Source organism: Pholcus phalangioides, unplaced genomic scaffold (genome assembly GCF_987345545.1).
Source record: "Pholcus phalangioides strain wild (caught in Gottingen) unplaced genomic scaffold, Ppha-v1.0 ptg000017l_1, whole genome shotgun sequence".
Taxonomy (NCBI): Eukaryota; Metazoa; Arthropoda; class Arachnida; order Araneae; family Pholcidae; genus Pholcus; species Pholcus phalangioides.
The window spans coordinates 23,596,173-23,612,645 of NW_028301610.1; the positions used below are offsets into that span (position 1 = coordinate 23,596,173).

At 33.6% G+C, this 16,473-nt stretch overlaps 2 protein-coding genes across 2 annotated transcripts in view; one reads left to right on the plus strand and one right to left on the minus strand.

The window, feature by feature from the left end:
* Positions 1 to 9,941, plus strand: part of LOC149072564 (uncharacterized) — a 37,921-nt gene extending 27,980 nt beyond the window's left edge. Inside the window, exon 5 of the mRNA XM_089246611.1 lies at positions 8,516 to 9,941. Coding sequence (XP_089102737.1) covers positions 8,516 to 8,959 — 444 coding nt within the window. The 3' untranslated portion in view covers positions 8,960 to 9,941. The remainder of the gene's footprint in view (positions 1 to 8,515) is intronic.
* A 4,618-nt stretch (positions 9,942 to 14,559) lies between these two features.
* LOC149072565 (MYND-type zinc finger-containing chromatin reader ZMYND8-like) overlaps positions 14,560 to 16,473 on the minus strand; it is a 91,555-nt gene continuing 89,641 nt past the window's right edge. The window contains exon 13 of the mRNA XM_089246886.1: positions 14,560 to 14,662. The gene's annotated coding sequence lies outside the window, so the exon portion shown is untranslated. The remainder of the gene's footprint in view (positions 14,663 to 16,473) is intronic.

The window sequence follows — 16,473 nt, forward strand, 5'->3', positions numbered from 1 at the left end:
AAAAAAATATTAATATCATGTTAACGATATACATAATAAATATGGAGCCAACACATGAATTTGTACAGGATTATGGGAGGTGATTTAAAGATATGATTTAATTAAGCATAATGTTAGAGGATGTAATCAGAAATGGGACTCAATGTTAATAAGTTCGAGTAGGTAAAGTTTGAGGTGTTTTTTAAAGGAAGTAAATGCAGTAGTGTCAGTGATTTCTCTGGGTTTATTATTATTGAATTTCGGAATCAGAAAGCAAAAGTGTTTTTTAAGAATATTTTTATGAACTAATGGCAGTGAGTAGATGACATTTAGACGAGCAGAAGTACGGGATACGTTAAGAGGTAAGGAGTATTGATGTTTTTTTATTATTAATAAGGATTTATAAAAGTAGAGGTAACGCACTGGGAGAATTCTTAATCGATGAAATTGATCAATTAGAGGGGTAACATAATCATTAGTGATGCATCTGATAGCTTTATTTTGGAGAGAAATAATAGGCTTAATATTAGTTAGATAATCTCCACCCCAAACTGAGAGACCATACATTAAATATGAATGAAACATTGAATAATAGAATGTTATAAGGAAATGGTTATTAATGTACGGTTTCAGATGATAGAGCTTATATAAAATGAAACGGAGCCGAGTTTGAAGGTATTTAATATGTGATTTCCATTTCAAATTTTGGTCAATATGAATGCCAAGGTATTTAATGGTTGTTACTTGTTCAAGACATTGGCACGTGCACGAGGTGAAGTGTGAACATACATGGAAAGTTATATTATGGTTGATTTGAGGAATGGATTGAAGAGAAAAATTTATAAATTTACTTTTTGTTACATTTATTTGTAAATCATTGCATTGAAACCAATTTCTAATTTTGATGAGGTCGTTGTTAATAATGTTAGTGAGTGCCAAATATTCCGTGCCTGAATAAAGTATGACTGTGTCATCAGCAAAGGTTATAATTTTACCTACTATGTCGAGGTTACAAAGATCGTTAATAAAGATTATGAATAGCAGCGGGCCCATAACCGATCCTTGAGGGACTCCCTTTTTTATTTGCATGACATTACTCAGAAAGCTATTTCATTTTACCATCTGGGTTCTATTGTCAAGATAAGATTTGATGATACTAAATGCATTTCCTCTAATTCCGTAAGCATATAATTTCGAGAGTAGTATACTATGATTAACACTGTCAAATGCTTTCTTGATGTCTAGAAATACTCCTATTGTTTTTTTAGAATGATCTATATTCTTATAAACAAATTCAGTGAATGTCAATAGAGCAGTTCCTGTATTACTGACAGGTAAAAAACCATGTTGATTTTTCGAAAAAAAAATTAATAGTAGATAAAAATTCAGTAAATTCTGGATTTAATAACTGTTTCAAAAATTTTAGAGGTTTGAGATAAGATAGAAATAGGTCTATAGTTATGCAAACAATTTGAATCTCCATTTTTGTAAATAGGGATCACAACTGCTGATTTGAGAGACTTAGGATATTCCCCATTTTCAATACAATTATTTATAAGATCTGTAAGAATTTGTAAAGTACAGGAAGGAAGACTTTTTAAAGCCTTAGCAGTTATGATATCAAAACAAGTTGCCGAATTGCGCAAGGACCTTACAATTTTTGTAATTTTAGTTTTCATTGGAACATACGAATTGTAGAAAGTTATTTTGTACCATTGTTTGTTGTGTGATATTTATGAAATGAGTGTTAAAGTTATTAGCAAGGAGGCGTAAATTTGTTTCAGTGGGTAGTTTGCGATTTTTGAAGTCGGATCCTAGTATTTTATTCGTTAGTTTCCAGCGTTCAGTTGACGTTTGGCAATTCAAAAATTGTACTGTGTAATAGTTTTGCTTAGCTATTTTTATTTTGTCTTTGACAAGCTTTGCAACATTTTTTGTAAGCATGCTTGAACATTATATCGTATGAATATTTTTTAGTTTTTAAATATAATTTTTGTTTAATCTCAATTAAGTGGGCTAAGTCTGAATTTATCCAAGGTTTGTAGGATTTCTTGTTAGGAGTTTTATGGTAGTATTTAGAATGATTGTGTATTAGAGTTTGTAGTTTTAAGATAAATTCATCAAAGATGAGTCCAGGGGTGTGGCTCTTAAAAATAAAATTATAGTTTTCTAAGTAAGATGTTAGTGTTATAAAATCCGTTTTTCTAATGTATTTCTCCATCTTATCATCTGATTTTAAAGCATGATAATTAAAGTTTAATTTGCAAATAATAGGGAAATGATCTGTTATTTCTGTATTGTAAATACATGATGAAATTTCATTAATTTTATTAGAGTTTCGAATAAAGATATGATCAATGCAGGTTTGCGAGAGAGATCTAGTTGTATTCATGATTAAGGGTGTAAAACCATGACAACTTAACATGTCCTGATAGTCACAATGCATACCTGGGGCATTGTTTAGAATATCAATATTTATGTCGCCTATTATTAGTATATCTTTGCATTTGTTATTCTTTATCATGATTTCAAGCTCTTCAATAAATTGCTTGACAGGATAAGAATGTGATCTATATAGGCTAATGATAGAGAATTTCAAAGTATCAAGAAGTATTATTGCTTCTCCAGATTGCATAGTAAAATTAATCAATTGAGTGAAATGGAAAGATTTTTTAGTATATACAAAAATACCGCCCGATCTATTGTCATTTCTGCAACACGTGAATAAATTAAATTCTGGCAATGTGTAAAAATAGATCTCGTCCTCAAATACCCATACTTCAGATAAAACAAGTCTATCAATAAAATCAAGGGAATCGTTAAATAAAACAAGAAGCTGGTCAAAGTTAGCTCTCATACTTCTAATATTTAAATGCACCAATTTTAATTGATATGTTTATATTCCTCTGGGTCGTTGCCCATGATAAAATGTTATTATTTTATATTTCCCCTTTTTTGCTAATCATGATTACACACTAATTTCATTGTATACACCAGATTCACCAATAAATATAAATATTTGTGTAAAAATCATGACTTATATAACAACCTATTACGTTTATAGATATTACTCTGTTTTCTTTCCCGTCTCCCTCTCTTTTTGTTTCTGTGTTTATAATTATTTTTTTCTCGTTAGTTTTTCATTTTAATGGATGTATTATACACATAAATTATATACTTGATTCAACTATTGAAAATGACTGTACCCTTATGAAACTGGTGTGTCCATCAGTATGGATCCTACTATAGGATCCCTTAATCAATTTTTCTTATGTTTGATTTATGTTTTGTGAGAATAATGAGACAATAAAATTGGAAATAATAGAATAAAATTTGTCATATTTATTGTCAAAGAGAGTTGACAGACTGGACTATTGAAGACTCCCAAAAAAGAATGTGAGGAAAGCACAAAATACTTTTGTGGTTGCCAAGACCCTATATTGGCCCAAAATTTTTTTTGTAAACAAGTCATTTCTGTCATTTTGCTTTGGCTTGAGTCAATCTTACAGGATACTAAAATAAAGTGCTATGAAAAAAAATTAATTTTAAAGTTTTTCAAAAAAAAAATTCTAGGGATTTTTTAATTATGCCATGATTATGTTGTCTAAGGGGGGTACCCTCCCCCATCCTACTTTTTGAAATTTTACTTTTGATATTTGGTAGACACCCTGTATAGTTTAAATGAAAAATAATTCAATTCTTTGGTTTAAGTTACTATATTTTGTTAAAAAGAATTTGAGTTTATAGTTTTTAATCACTGTATTAAATTTCTTAGAATTTCTAATAAATATTCTAAGAATGACCCAGCAAACGAAGTATGTTGAATCAAACAGGTAATGATCAAGAGCAAACTCAAAAAGAAACACATCATTTTAAATATGAAATGGGTAAATTCTAATAAAAGAAGCAAGATCAAACATTCAAAATGCTTGAAACCGAAGAAAATAAAAGCACAGCTTAGACTTGCATCAACGGCAAAAACATGAAAAATATTTGCTTTTCTAATGAGTGTTTCAAGCTTCCCTTGTAGTGTTGCTTTTAATTAGTGATTACCAAGTTTACAAGGTAAATCTAAAAACAATAATTTTCAAATTATTTTTTAAATCTGAAATACCATAAGTTGAAATGTGCATATGTTAAAAAAAGCTTCTCATTTGTTGATATTGTAGAGAATGTAAAAATACAAATATCAAGACACATCTCAAAATTTTTTGTGATTTAAATATGTAAAAAGAAATTATTTCTTTTAGAAAAAGATCTGTTTTGTGCCTTGGGGAGGAGCATCCCGTTCTTTTGAGATGAGATAATACTGTTTTTTAAAGTAAAAAGTAATCTTGTGTACGCTACTGCATATATATGTATATAAAACTGTATTTAAAGACCTGCTATTCAAATTTCTTTGAATACTGGGTAATGCCCCTAAACACTATGGAAAACAAGTTATCTTTTTGCCTCTCAACTCGACATCTAGCATTCAGCTGCTTGATCAGGTGTTATGTGAACATTTATACAAATACAAATACAACGCCACAACAGGCAAAATGCCCATGTGTGCTATAAAGCACACATGGGCATTTTGCCTGTTGTGGCGTTGTATTTGTATTTGTATAAATGTATAATTTGTATAAATTTGTATAAATGCTATAAAGCACACATATACATATTTACTCAATGAGATGATTGTACAGGTGATAGAAGATGGAAATGCAAGAAATGTATTAAAGTCATGGATGAATTTCACTGCTATTAGCGTCATTGCTAGAGCCATGGAATCTATAAAGATGGGAAGAGGCATATTGTGTTAAAAGAACTTTTGGCAACAATGCGCGTAGAGTATACATTCATTTCTACTGAGCCAGCTGAATCATATCGGGTGATGAAAGCATCTGGTGATGAAACGTCATGTAGATCAGATGAGAAATCATGTCGTGAAGATCAAACAGTTCCTAAACCTGCAAAAGAACCTATAATGCCAAACAAACAGCAGACTTCTGCGGCTCCTGTCACTGATGAACATCGCAAGACAATAAATCCTCCTAGGTTCCTATCCAGCCATCTCTAGTTCAACCATACATTGATTCCTCTCGAGCAAGGCGAGTGATGCCCAAGCCGAAGAGGTATGGCATCAACTACTTTGCATAATGTTTCAGCAAGGGAGAAGGAATGTTATGATCTGATCGGAACTAAACTGATTACGAATGATGTAGCTGTTACGTTACTAAACACTAGCACCAGAGTTTGATATAAATTGAGTGTACACCATATTGTGAGCTCACTCTTATCCTGTTACCCATTCACTTACTAACATCTTCATTTATTAAAAGTTATACAGGGTGATTCAGAAAGGAAAGGATGGGAAAAACCTTAAGAGGTGATAGAGTACAAACAAAACAATTTTCATCAAAGAATGCATAGTTTAAAATGAAATGCAAATGTTGTGTGCTACAGAGCGCAACATAGTAAAACAGGATTCGAGGAGAAAACACAAGAATAACGTATATGTTAAAAAAGGAATTTTAGTGAATACTTTACAATAATTGCTCAAAAGAGTGACTGTCAACAGTGATGCAAGAACAGCGGTGAAGGAGGGATTGGCGATAGCTCTGGAATATTCCAGAGCATATCGCAAACCTCCCCAGCAACAGCCGAAAGTCTCGTGATTAGGTCCTCTTTACAGTCAAGAGGAATCTCGTACACCAGACTCTTCAGCTGTCCCCACAAAAAGAAATCAAGACACTACAGATTGGGCGATCAAGCTACAGGGCTATCTCGCCCGATCCATCAGTTTGGAAAAGTACCGTCCAGACAGTGCCGCACCTCTCGTCCAAAATGGGCTGGAACTTCATTGTGCTGGAACCACATACGCTGTCAGAGGGCAGTTGGAACATCCTCCAGCAAGTCTGGCAGCACCTCTTTCAGAAACGTCCGGTATTTGCCCTTGTTAAGGCGTTTTGGCAGAAGATATGGTCCTACTAGGTGGTCGCCGATGATTCCTGCCCCAACCATTGATGGAGAAGCGTCGCTGATGCCCTGACATGTTTATTGTGGGTATTAAATGCACCATCTCATGCGAAAATGCATTCATCTGAGAAAAGAACAGTTGCTGCAAAATCTGAGTGTGTTGCACTCTGCTGTAGGAACCAGCAGGCAAAGTCTACATGATGAGCATAATCTTCATTTAGTGCTTGTACTTGTTGAAAATGGTATGGGTGTAACCTCTCTTTTCAGCACCCACCATGTTGTGGATTGTGGCACACCAAGGTTACATCCCACAGCTCGTGTGCTTGTAGTTGGCTGATCTGCCACCATCTCCAAAATCTTGTCTTCCACACCTGCTGTTCTGGCAGTCCTTGTACGATCTGCATTACATGTTTTGTGTCCCATGGGACACGTGAACAAAATTTTTATGCATTCTTTTCCAAAATTCCAAGAATTTGATGTACTATAGCAGGCACGTCATTTAGGGGGTGGGGCAGGGGTGCCGTTGCCCCCCCCCCCGGCTTTTGAAAATACACTAAAAATGGTATATATATATATATATACACACACACATACATTGAGTACATGTGCTTTACCCCCCCCCCCCCCCGGAAAAAGTTGAAATGAATGTCCTCTACTATAGTGCATCAGAAGTATTTCTGTATACTGATTTTTGCAAAATTGTTTTAAATGAAAACTTATCAGGGCCGTAACTATGCTTGTTGCCGATAGGGACAAACATTATTTTGCTGCCCCCACAACTTTAAAATTTGATAATTTTATAATGGTATTCTCTGTTCCCACCTAGAATTGCCCCCCCCCCCCCCAGTTACAGCCCTGACGTTATGCATGTCTGAAAAAAAAATGGGAGACATATTTTTCTCAATATGATCAATTCAGATCCTCTCAAAAATTAAAACAATGTATTTCTGGGAAAAAATTCAGCTCTAACTCCCTATTGTGTTCAGTAAATGCAAGTGATATAGTAATATAATCAAATTTTCCATAGGATTCTAGTGTCCTACCTCCTCCTCCTCATAGAACAAGATTTCATGCAGCATTTATGTCAGGGTTGGCAGGTTTTTGATGGTTTAAACCGCGGTTTAAACTGTAACGTCAAAAACCTCAAATATTGCTTTTAAATATAAAAATTGCCATTGGAAATGCATACGTTAATTGCATGTAATGTTTAAAGTGACTGTTATACAAAGAATAAATATTCAATATGATTCTAAAATAATTTTCTATTCTCTGCAGAATTATTTTGAACAAAAAATATGTATGGTTTTTTTCTTATAAAATATACAATTTGAATAAAGCATAGCATAAACACTGAAAGAAAAACTATGGAATGATTTGACATTCCAAAATTTCTTCAACTGCTTATATATGTGCTTTAATATAAACCATCTGCTGTACTCTTTTTACAACAGATATGTGCTTAAAAAAGTTTACTACATCATATATGTAATGTTGTGATTTCTGTTATTAAATGATCTAGATAATCACTGAGAAACTCTTATTGTGTATAACATTGAAATACATCTAGAAATCAAAATACTAAATTGTAGGACTAAAATGTCATTTAATTTGGCAATGCTAGCTTGTATATGATGCTTAAGAAACTCCTGTAACTTTCCTTAGTCAAACTTAGTTATTCTACTTCTGCACTATGGTATATTTACTAGCATTTATAATGCAATGGTTTTCCAGTTGAAGCTGTATTTAATTTTAAATTTGCAAAACAAATGCTTTGGGTATCAAGTCCAATCAGCTCTGCTTTGGTTGAAAATACTCTTTAAAACTCTGTGAATTTATACACCCTGAGCTCAAAGACATTTTTAGATGAAAATAAATGAGTTCAATTAGTGTATTAACAGATTCTGTGTGAGAATTTTTACATGGAATAAAATTTTGAGCAGATCAGAAAATTTGAAGTATCAAAATAGATTCTCAGTAATTATAATTTGGAATATAAAACCCTTTAACCTACATAAAAGTAAATGTTTTTTATTTAGCATATCTATCAGGTTAAAAAACTATTTGACAACATTAACAATAAGTTTTTGACTATTTTAATACTGATTTATAGTTTCTGAAGTCTAAAGCCTAACTCTGTGATGCCCCTATCATACATATTTTGAATAAGCAGCTCTATTCTACTTAGCAATTTGAACACAGGTAATCAGTAGCTTAGATAAAATGAACCACAAAACTGTATTTTCTAGACTTTTTGTTGAAAAATTCAAAATTTCAAATTATAATCAATATTTTGTTTTAATTATTGTAATAAATTAATGTTTAAAAATAAAACATTGTAATATACAAAAAAGTAAGTTTTTGATCATGTTATATTCCTATTGTGTTCAAAACATTATCAAAAAGTATTCATTTAGGTTTTTGACAGTTTAAACCAGTTTTTTACACTTGTCATGTCAAAAACCCAACCCTGATTTATGCCCTACTAAATTATTTTACCTATAAAAATGTGAGACAAATAATATGTTCTCTTTAACAATACTAATAATCAAAGAATAATTTTTTTTCTTTGAAACAGGCAAACAGAATTGATGCTAAAGATGTCCAAATGGAGGAAAAGGAGTTCGGTATCCAAAAAGAACAAGAAACCCAGATTGACTCTGGAGATGAAAATACCATTCAGAAAGAGACTGATGCTTATGATACTGATAGCAAGCAGAAAAATGCTCAAAACAAGGATGATGATCCTTCAGATATTTTGGTGCAGCCTCCACATAATAACTGGAGGAGGTGGGGGAAAAAAGGTATTGCACTTCTGATCCAACTAATTGCATATATTGTCATTTATAGGGCTGTATTTTACTTCGTATACTGGCTAGGTCTACGTCTTGTTGGCGTGTATAATGCCTGGGCATGGCAGATACATGGGCCAGTGGTAATTGTTCGTGTGCTGTATGGGCTCTTCTGTATTGTTGTAGCTTTCTTCGTGATGTGGTTATCTCAATTGTTTAATGATATTTAAAGATGCCTTTTGAATATTCACACATTGTTTATTGGATTAATAGATAAGTTTGAATGTTTCAATTTGAGAATTCACAGAAGGGGGTGAAAAAAATATTATTTTTCTGTTTTATTTTTAAATCACATGTGGAAGCTATTTCTTGAAATTTTGGTTAGTTAAGAAAACTGAGTGGTAATTAAGTTTAATTCATGAATATCTCCCACTGAAAATAAGAACAATGGCAAAAAAAATCATAATCGTAACCTCTCTGGGTTGCCAGTCTAATATTGTAGTTCAAAGTTTATTAATATGTAGTTTTGCCATTGCTGAAATATGTACTTGCAGACATTGACTTTTATATCTTATTAAATAGGCTCTTCAACAATATTTTAGTAAAAGTTTCAGTACCGAGGGTAAAAAAATTCATATATTGCTTATTGTGTAACTTTGTCACTTTCTCTTTTATCAATTAAGCATTTACTTTGTAGGTTCTTGTAGTGTTTTTTACCATCTTTTGTCAAATTTTATGTCATAAAAGTTACCTTACAAGCTGTAGGTTCCAGGTCTTCAAACTTTGTTATATTTTTAGTAATTATATTTATATTATATAATTGTTATACTGGAGTAGTATACTATTTTTATTTGACTTATATTCAGTTTGCTGTAATGTGTTTTTATGTATTTTGTTTTCTTTCATCTTCATTGTAATTTTGCATAAATTTCTAAAAATTTCCACTTCTGATAGTTTTTTAGGTTTATTTTTCACTGTGCTGTATTTGTTTTGTCATCATGTGGTCAAGAAATGTTATGCTTTGCATTCAAAAAGGCGTCACCTAAACTTCAGATACCTTGTTTCTGATGTATTGATATATTCGTATTATAATTGTTAAAAAAAAATTTCAGAAAAAGTTTTATAGCACCTAATGTAGGTCATTAAATTTATGTGATACAGTTTTCTTGTTTTTTTTCTCATAAAATGGGATTAAAGTCATTTTTAATTTCTAGTCACATTGTTTATTTATGAAGTTAGTTTGAGAAAATTCAATTTATTCCTTACATACAGGGTGGGCAAAAAGTCTGTAAAAATATAAAAACCAGAAAAATAAACGGTTTGCAGGGTTAGCATTACTAGGTCACTGGAATTTTTTTAAGACAAGGAAAAAACAACTGATTGGTGGTGCGACATCAAGTCTCAGAAAAGATATGCAAATAATGAACAGAATGCCTCCAAATCGTTTATTACAACAGTATATGTGTTCCACATGTCCACTACTACAGGGGATAACATATTGCAGGTGGTCACAAATCCAGCAACAGCAGAGTGCAGCAGGTCCACATACACGGTTTACAGTGGTGAACTGGTTGTGGGCTAGGAGCGTAAGTTCTTATTGCACGTCTCATTTTCATATTTCCACCGAAATCACTCATATCAGCTGGTTTTTTCCGTCTTTAAAAAATTCCAGCAACCTAGCAATGCTAATCGTGCAAACTGTCTTTTATTTCAGTTATTCTGGTTTTTATTCATTTTTATAGTTTCTAAAGACTTTTTGCCCACCCTGTGTATATATATTCGATAGAACCTGTTTAACCAGCCCCTTGGAAAATCCTGTTCTTTGATTTTATAAGTGAATCCTGTCATATTACTACTAAAGTCGACGCTTGATTTTACAAAGCTCCAATTTGTGAACTATACGTTTTTACGAAATATAATAAACTTTTGATCCCAAACAATATACTATTCCTTTAAACGTCTCCCATTTATGGACTATTTTCTGTGTCCATAAAAACAGTAATTTGCACGGTTTGTCTTTATTGTCTCTATGAAGCAAAATATCCCAACTTTTCTTAATATTTTTTCAATATTTTCCTATATATAGTGCTTAACAAATTCAATTTATACGTAATAAACTTTGCATTCTTTTCAATTGCCTTCTCTTAACTAATCTGAGTCACAGAATTAACACTTAAGAGACGTTCTATTGTATATGTGGAAGTAGCATTTATATTTTACTTTCATTTATAATATATGCAGTAGAACCTTAATTATCCCAACACATTGGGACTGAAGGGTGTTTGGGAAAGTGAAAAGTTTGGAAAATCAATTTCGGAATTAATTTGCTATAATGCAAAGGAAAAAAATTGAAATATATATTTAGAAAAAAATAACCTCTTTCCTCCACCAGCAAAACAGTGATACGAACTGTTTTTTGGGGGTGGGGAGAAGCACAGAAAACCCTCCAAGGAAATTTTGAGTTTTTATCCTTCAAAAAGCTTTTCAAATTAGGAGAAATTGATTACAACTACATTTAAAGAATTCACACTGTAAATAGGAAGATAGACAATCATATTTTTTTTACTTCAACGGCATGAATATTGCAATATGTTACTAAATAAAAAATTGAAAGAAAAAATTATGAAGTAGAGAGGTAGTCCACACAAAAAGATCTCTAAAGGATATTGTATCGAACAATGGAATAGGCAACTTCGATTTTGTTCACAACTTTTGAGCAAGGCAGTGTAAGAGGTATGTCTGGGTGTGCTGAAATACTTACATCTAAAGGAATTGTAAGCTGAGCATGCATTAGTACGTGAGGCCAGGTCTCATATTCATTGGAGTTACAGATGTTGGTGCGTTTTTGCTGATTCTTGCAAATTTAATTCTAGTCACAAGAGAAAGTGACGTTATTTCCCCATCCCCCTACAAGCATTGAGTATATATACCTGTTTTTAGATTGAATAAATATAGATTACTCTCATTCTCGATTTTTGACTCCCGTTCGTTTTTGAGTTACTTCACTGAATGTTACGAACCATGAAAGTAGTTAATCCCAGGGCCGTAACTAGATGCTTGGTCAGCCAGGGCAGGCACACATTTTGGCACCCCCTGATAATGTTGAAGGAGAGGTTAAAGAGTGAAATTTGCGCCCCCTCTAGTCCAGTGCACCAGACCCGTCTGCACCCCCCCTCCACTAGTTGCTGCCCTGGTTGATCCTCCATGTATATAATTGTTCAATATAGCAATGAATCATATCAATCCATAATGACACTACCGGTTTCTCACCCGGGGAAAGGACCTATCGTTAGTAAATCAACTGGGGGGGGGGGGGGGGTTATCACACGTGACAAGACATTGATAAAAACTTGGCCTAAGGGCCGATACATTACTGCTGCGTCCCCCCAATAATTTCTGAAAAATAATGCAATGCACTTTCCCTGTTCTGTGTATACGATTGAGTCCCGTATGTGCGAGACGACCACCAACTTTCAGCCCTCCAAATGTTTTCATGTCAGCGCCTCTGTCTGCAATCCCTGTAACAGGATCTGTATTCTTTGTAATTGAATTGTCTGCAGTACCTGTACGATTCATCTGGAATTGGGGAGATCTTGATACCTATGTAAATTACCAGGGCCGTATTTGTTTTTGCCCCCCCCCTTCCATGTCATTACTAATGAATCATACACAAACAAAAGACAAAAAAAGTGGTGCTGTATGTAGTTGCGCCTAAATTTTACTTTTCTGTCCCATATTTGTGTCCTATTCCGATCCATAATGATTCCCGTATAATGAGGGGGGTTGCTCAACCTCCGACCCTAAGGTGTCTACACATCGATGAAAAACACTGATAAATTTAATTCAAATGTATTGAAAATATCTCGGCACCAATCAATGGTGCTGAGATACTTTCAGCGTACTTGGTCTAGCAACAAAAGTAATAATGCATTACTTAATTTCTATACAAATCTTGAACCGCACGTCCTTCAAGTGTATTTTGAAATAATGAAATACTTTTTCAAAATTGTTTCGTGGACCGATTAAAATTCCATAAGGGGCCCGCCAGTGGTTTGTGCACTCGTGTGATTTGAATGCTTGCACTATTTGAATATATAGTGTGTCCCACACATCCTGAAGCAGGACCCCCTGACCAGGCCCCTTTATGATGAATTTATAGCGTGAAAAACTAAAAAAAGTGAATAAAATCACCCAGGGCTGGAGCCTTGTCAGCCCACCCCTTGTGGGGGACCATGGTCACTCAATTGACTGACGGTTCTCAAAATAGGATAGCAAGAAAACGGCGACATATATTAGTCATTCTTGCGGAATGTAAAAGTGCGAAGTCAGGAATTTCAGCTACGTCATTCATGTTTCAAGACATTGCACAGTTATTGAATAAAAAAATTAAACTTTTATATGGATAACCTGTGCCCAAAAACCGAATTGAAAAGTCGTTGCCCTGTCTCTTCTGATGCCAATGAAGAAATTTCTACATTTCTAGGTGCAATATTCGTAGAGATATCTGAATTCAAATATCTCAGATATACGCAGAAACAATGAAATTCTTATTAAACTGCTTTTATATTGAAAGCGACACAAAAAATATAATACAAAGATTATGTAAAAAATTCTTTGAAAAGTTAATTTAGTATTTAAAAGGTTAGAATGATACATATTTTTTACATTTTCTCCTGTTTTACCGAAATCAATTTTTGTGAAAAAATTTTACATATCCAAAAATGCATCATGAAACTTTATTGTTTCCAAAACTTGGCATCCTCATCAGTTTCCAGATAATTTTCCAAAACTTCAATTCTACAGGTCTGAATAATCAAATTTATTGTATTAAACTGATTCTAAATATGAATTAATATGGTATTTACTAAGTGGTAATTAATTTTCTTTATTTGAATTAAAAACAAAATACACCACTATAAATTACATGCTGCACTTTTCCATGCATTGGCTCGAGCATTGGAGAATTTTCCAAATGTCTTCTCACTGAAGCCCACACAATAAAAGTGAAAAGATGACTTACACATTGCACACACAGATTGTTTTATTATTTATTACACACACAAAATGCTCTCTACATGGCAAACCGTTCATAGTGTGCACCAGACATCCATTGCAACAGCAATTATTATAAAGCATTTTGAATTTAATACCGATTAGAAAAAAAAAATACTCAAAACTATTGAGAAAGTATTGAAAAAAAATGCATGATTCAGAACAAAGCCGAAAATGCTTCACATAAACAAATGCTCCACACAACAAACAAAACAAAATGCTCCTCTACTCAAAATTATTGAGAAAGTATTGAGAACAAAAATGCTTGACACTCACTGTTGCCATCAATCACATATAAAATCAAATAATTAAAAAGATAATGTAGTAAATTAATTTTAATGATATTAATATATATATATACATATATTTTAACAGTATTAATTAATAATTTTAGTTTATGTTGATTGATTAATTAATGAATAAAAGTTTTTACATCACAGTCCGCTGAACAGTTCAAATGAAATGAGTAATTATTTTGGGTTTTACATAAATTGGCGGAATTCATGGGAGGATTGCATTCATTCAATCATTAATAGGGAATAATTCGTATGGCAATGATAAAATCGAAAATCTCAGCGAAATTTTCGATTTTATCATTGCCATACGAGTTATTATTTCTATGAGTTATAAGCTTTTTTTAGCATCTTCAAAAAAAAATGATTGGCTATCCACAAGCCTAAATACACTGCTGCATTTCTATCAAAACTTTTTTGATTGCAAACATTTTTCTAGCAGGAACATTAACACTACACTTGTCTGGTCCCATTGTCTGAAGAAGCTTGGTCAAACGAAAGAATCTCAGCATCAGCGATTGTGCTGAGTTCCACACATTTTTTGGAGTTACCCTGATCCACCTTTGTAGTTGCACAAAGTGAAGAGGCCTGGATCAAAAATAAAATCACATGAATATAATATTTTATGAATTTTTATTTACTTATTCTTGCACATGTACAGGGCTGACATGAAATAACTTTGCTGTCATACAAGTCCCTAGCGGCCACAAAAATCAACAATTGCGGATGAAGGTGTTTCGAAGTATGCGCTCAAGAATGAAAAGAAAAACAGAACCCTAGCTCTCGCAGTTAATGTCACAGCAACAAAATTTCATAAAATTCAAATAGCAAAACAAACTTTTATGCATTGCTGAGTGATCAACGCAGTAAAAAATCATGAAGAGCACTGGAACGGTACCTTTAGCACCAGACGCAGACAAAGAAAATCTCACCAAGGGGTTGGTGCGATAACTTCTCAGAGAGGAAAATTCAGTCGGCAGAAATGTGATCTGCACTCGTTTGTCTACATGTTCTTTGTCTACATTTAGTGCTGTATTTATGGTGCTACAGGTACCGTTCCAACACCATTTATGGCGAAGTTTGTTATGTAAATATCAAGCAGATACCAGATACAGATTATACAAGTCTATGCACTAACATAAGCTATTCTGAGGAAGACTTTTATGAAGAATTAGACGAGATATAAATAGTAAAGGAAGCCATATCAAAATAGTAATGGTTGGTGTTTTTCAATACTAGAATTGGAGAGAAGCATAGGCGTACACAGTATTTTCTAAAGGGGTGGGGGGTTTAGATTTTTTTCCTTCTGGGGGATTTATGTTTTTTCCTGCAAAACAACACTATAATCTCTGGTCAAGGGGGGGGGGGGGGTTAGAACCCCTAACCACCCTTTTGCGTACACCAATGGAGAGAAGAAATGGCGGAAGCTCAGCCAGAAGTCATGGGTACGGTGTACGAAATGATAGAGAGGAAACAGACTCGTCAAATTTGCAGAAAGCGAACAGCTTTGCCCAACTGGAGCAACAAGGGAGATAGACCACAACCCATCTAATAAGAAGCATATGATCCAAGATTGCGGTGTTCTCAACAAATTCAATACACGAAGTGATCATCGACTAGTGAGACGTAGAATAAGGCTTAACACTAGAATGGAAAGAGCAAAACTTATCAAAAAATACAAAAACTGTCATGAATATAACAAATCTTCAAGAACAATTGAATTGAGGCCCCCTTCCTCCTCATGCCATCTCATCTGTTATCTTACACTTGCCATATTATATACAAAGGAAAGAAAAAGAAATGAGAATCTTATTGTGAAATAAGAATATATATATATATATATCCATCGGAGCGAGTCATCTAGCTTAACACCTTATTGGTGAGCAAATGGGTTTGATAACTTGCGGACTAGAAGCCAGCATCAGTTTTATTGGGTTGAGTTCACTTGCTCCGGTGGATTTGATGAAAGAATACAAAATACAAATATTGTGTGGGGGAATATATACACAATTAGGGAAATCACCCGTGGCATCTCGCTTAGCACCTTATTCATGTGAATACGACAATATGAGTACGCACGTGTGTTGTGGACATGAAATGCATGAAGAACTTGAATAGAGGAAAGAGAAATACACATATACACACATTTGTATACATATATATAACTTCCAGGTCGAGTCGTCTCGCCCTAAACCTATTTTGGTGAGCAATGTGGGCTTGGTTTAAATGGGGGATTGTTTGGAGAGAGCCTTAGCTAAGGATTAGCTTCAGTCTTGGTGTTTTGGTTGAAGTAAGGTAACATCCGCAGCTCGCAATTCTAATTCATATGAATCCGAGAAAGTTACAAGAAATCTGTGAGGGCATCAGAGAAACAGCGACTTTCGGATTTGAAATAGCAG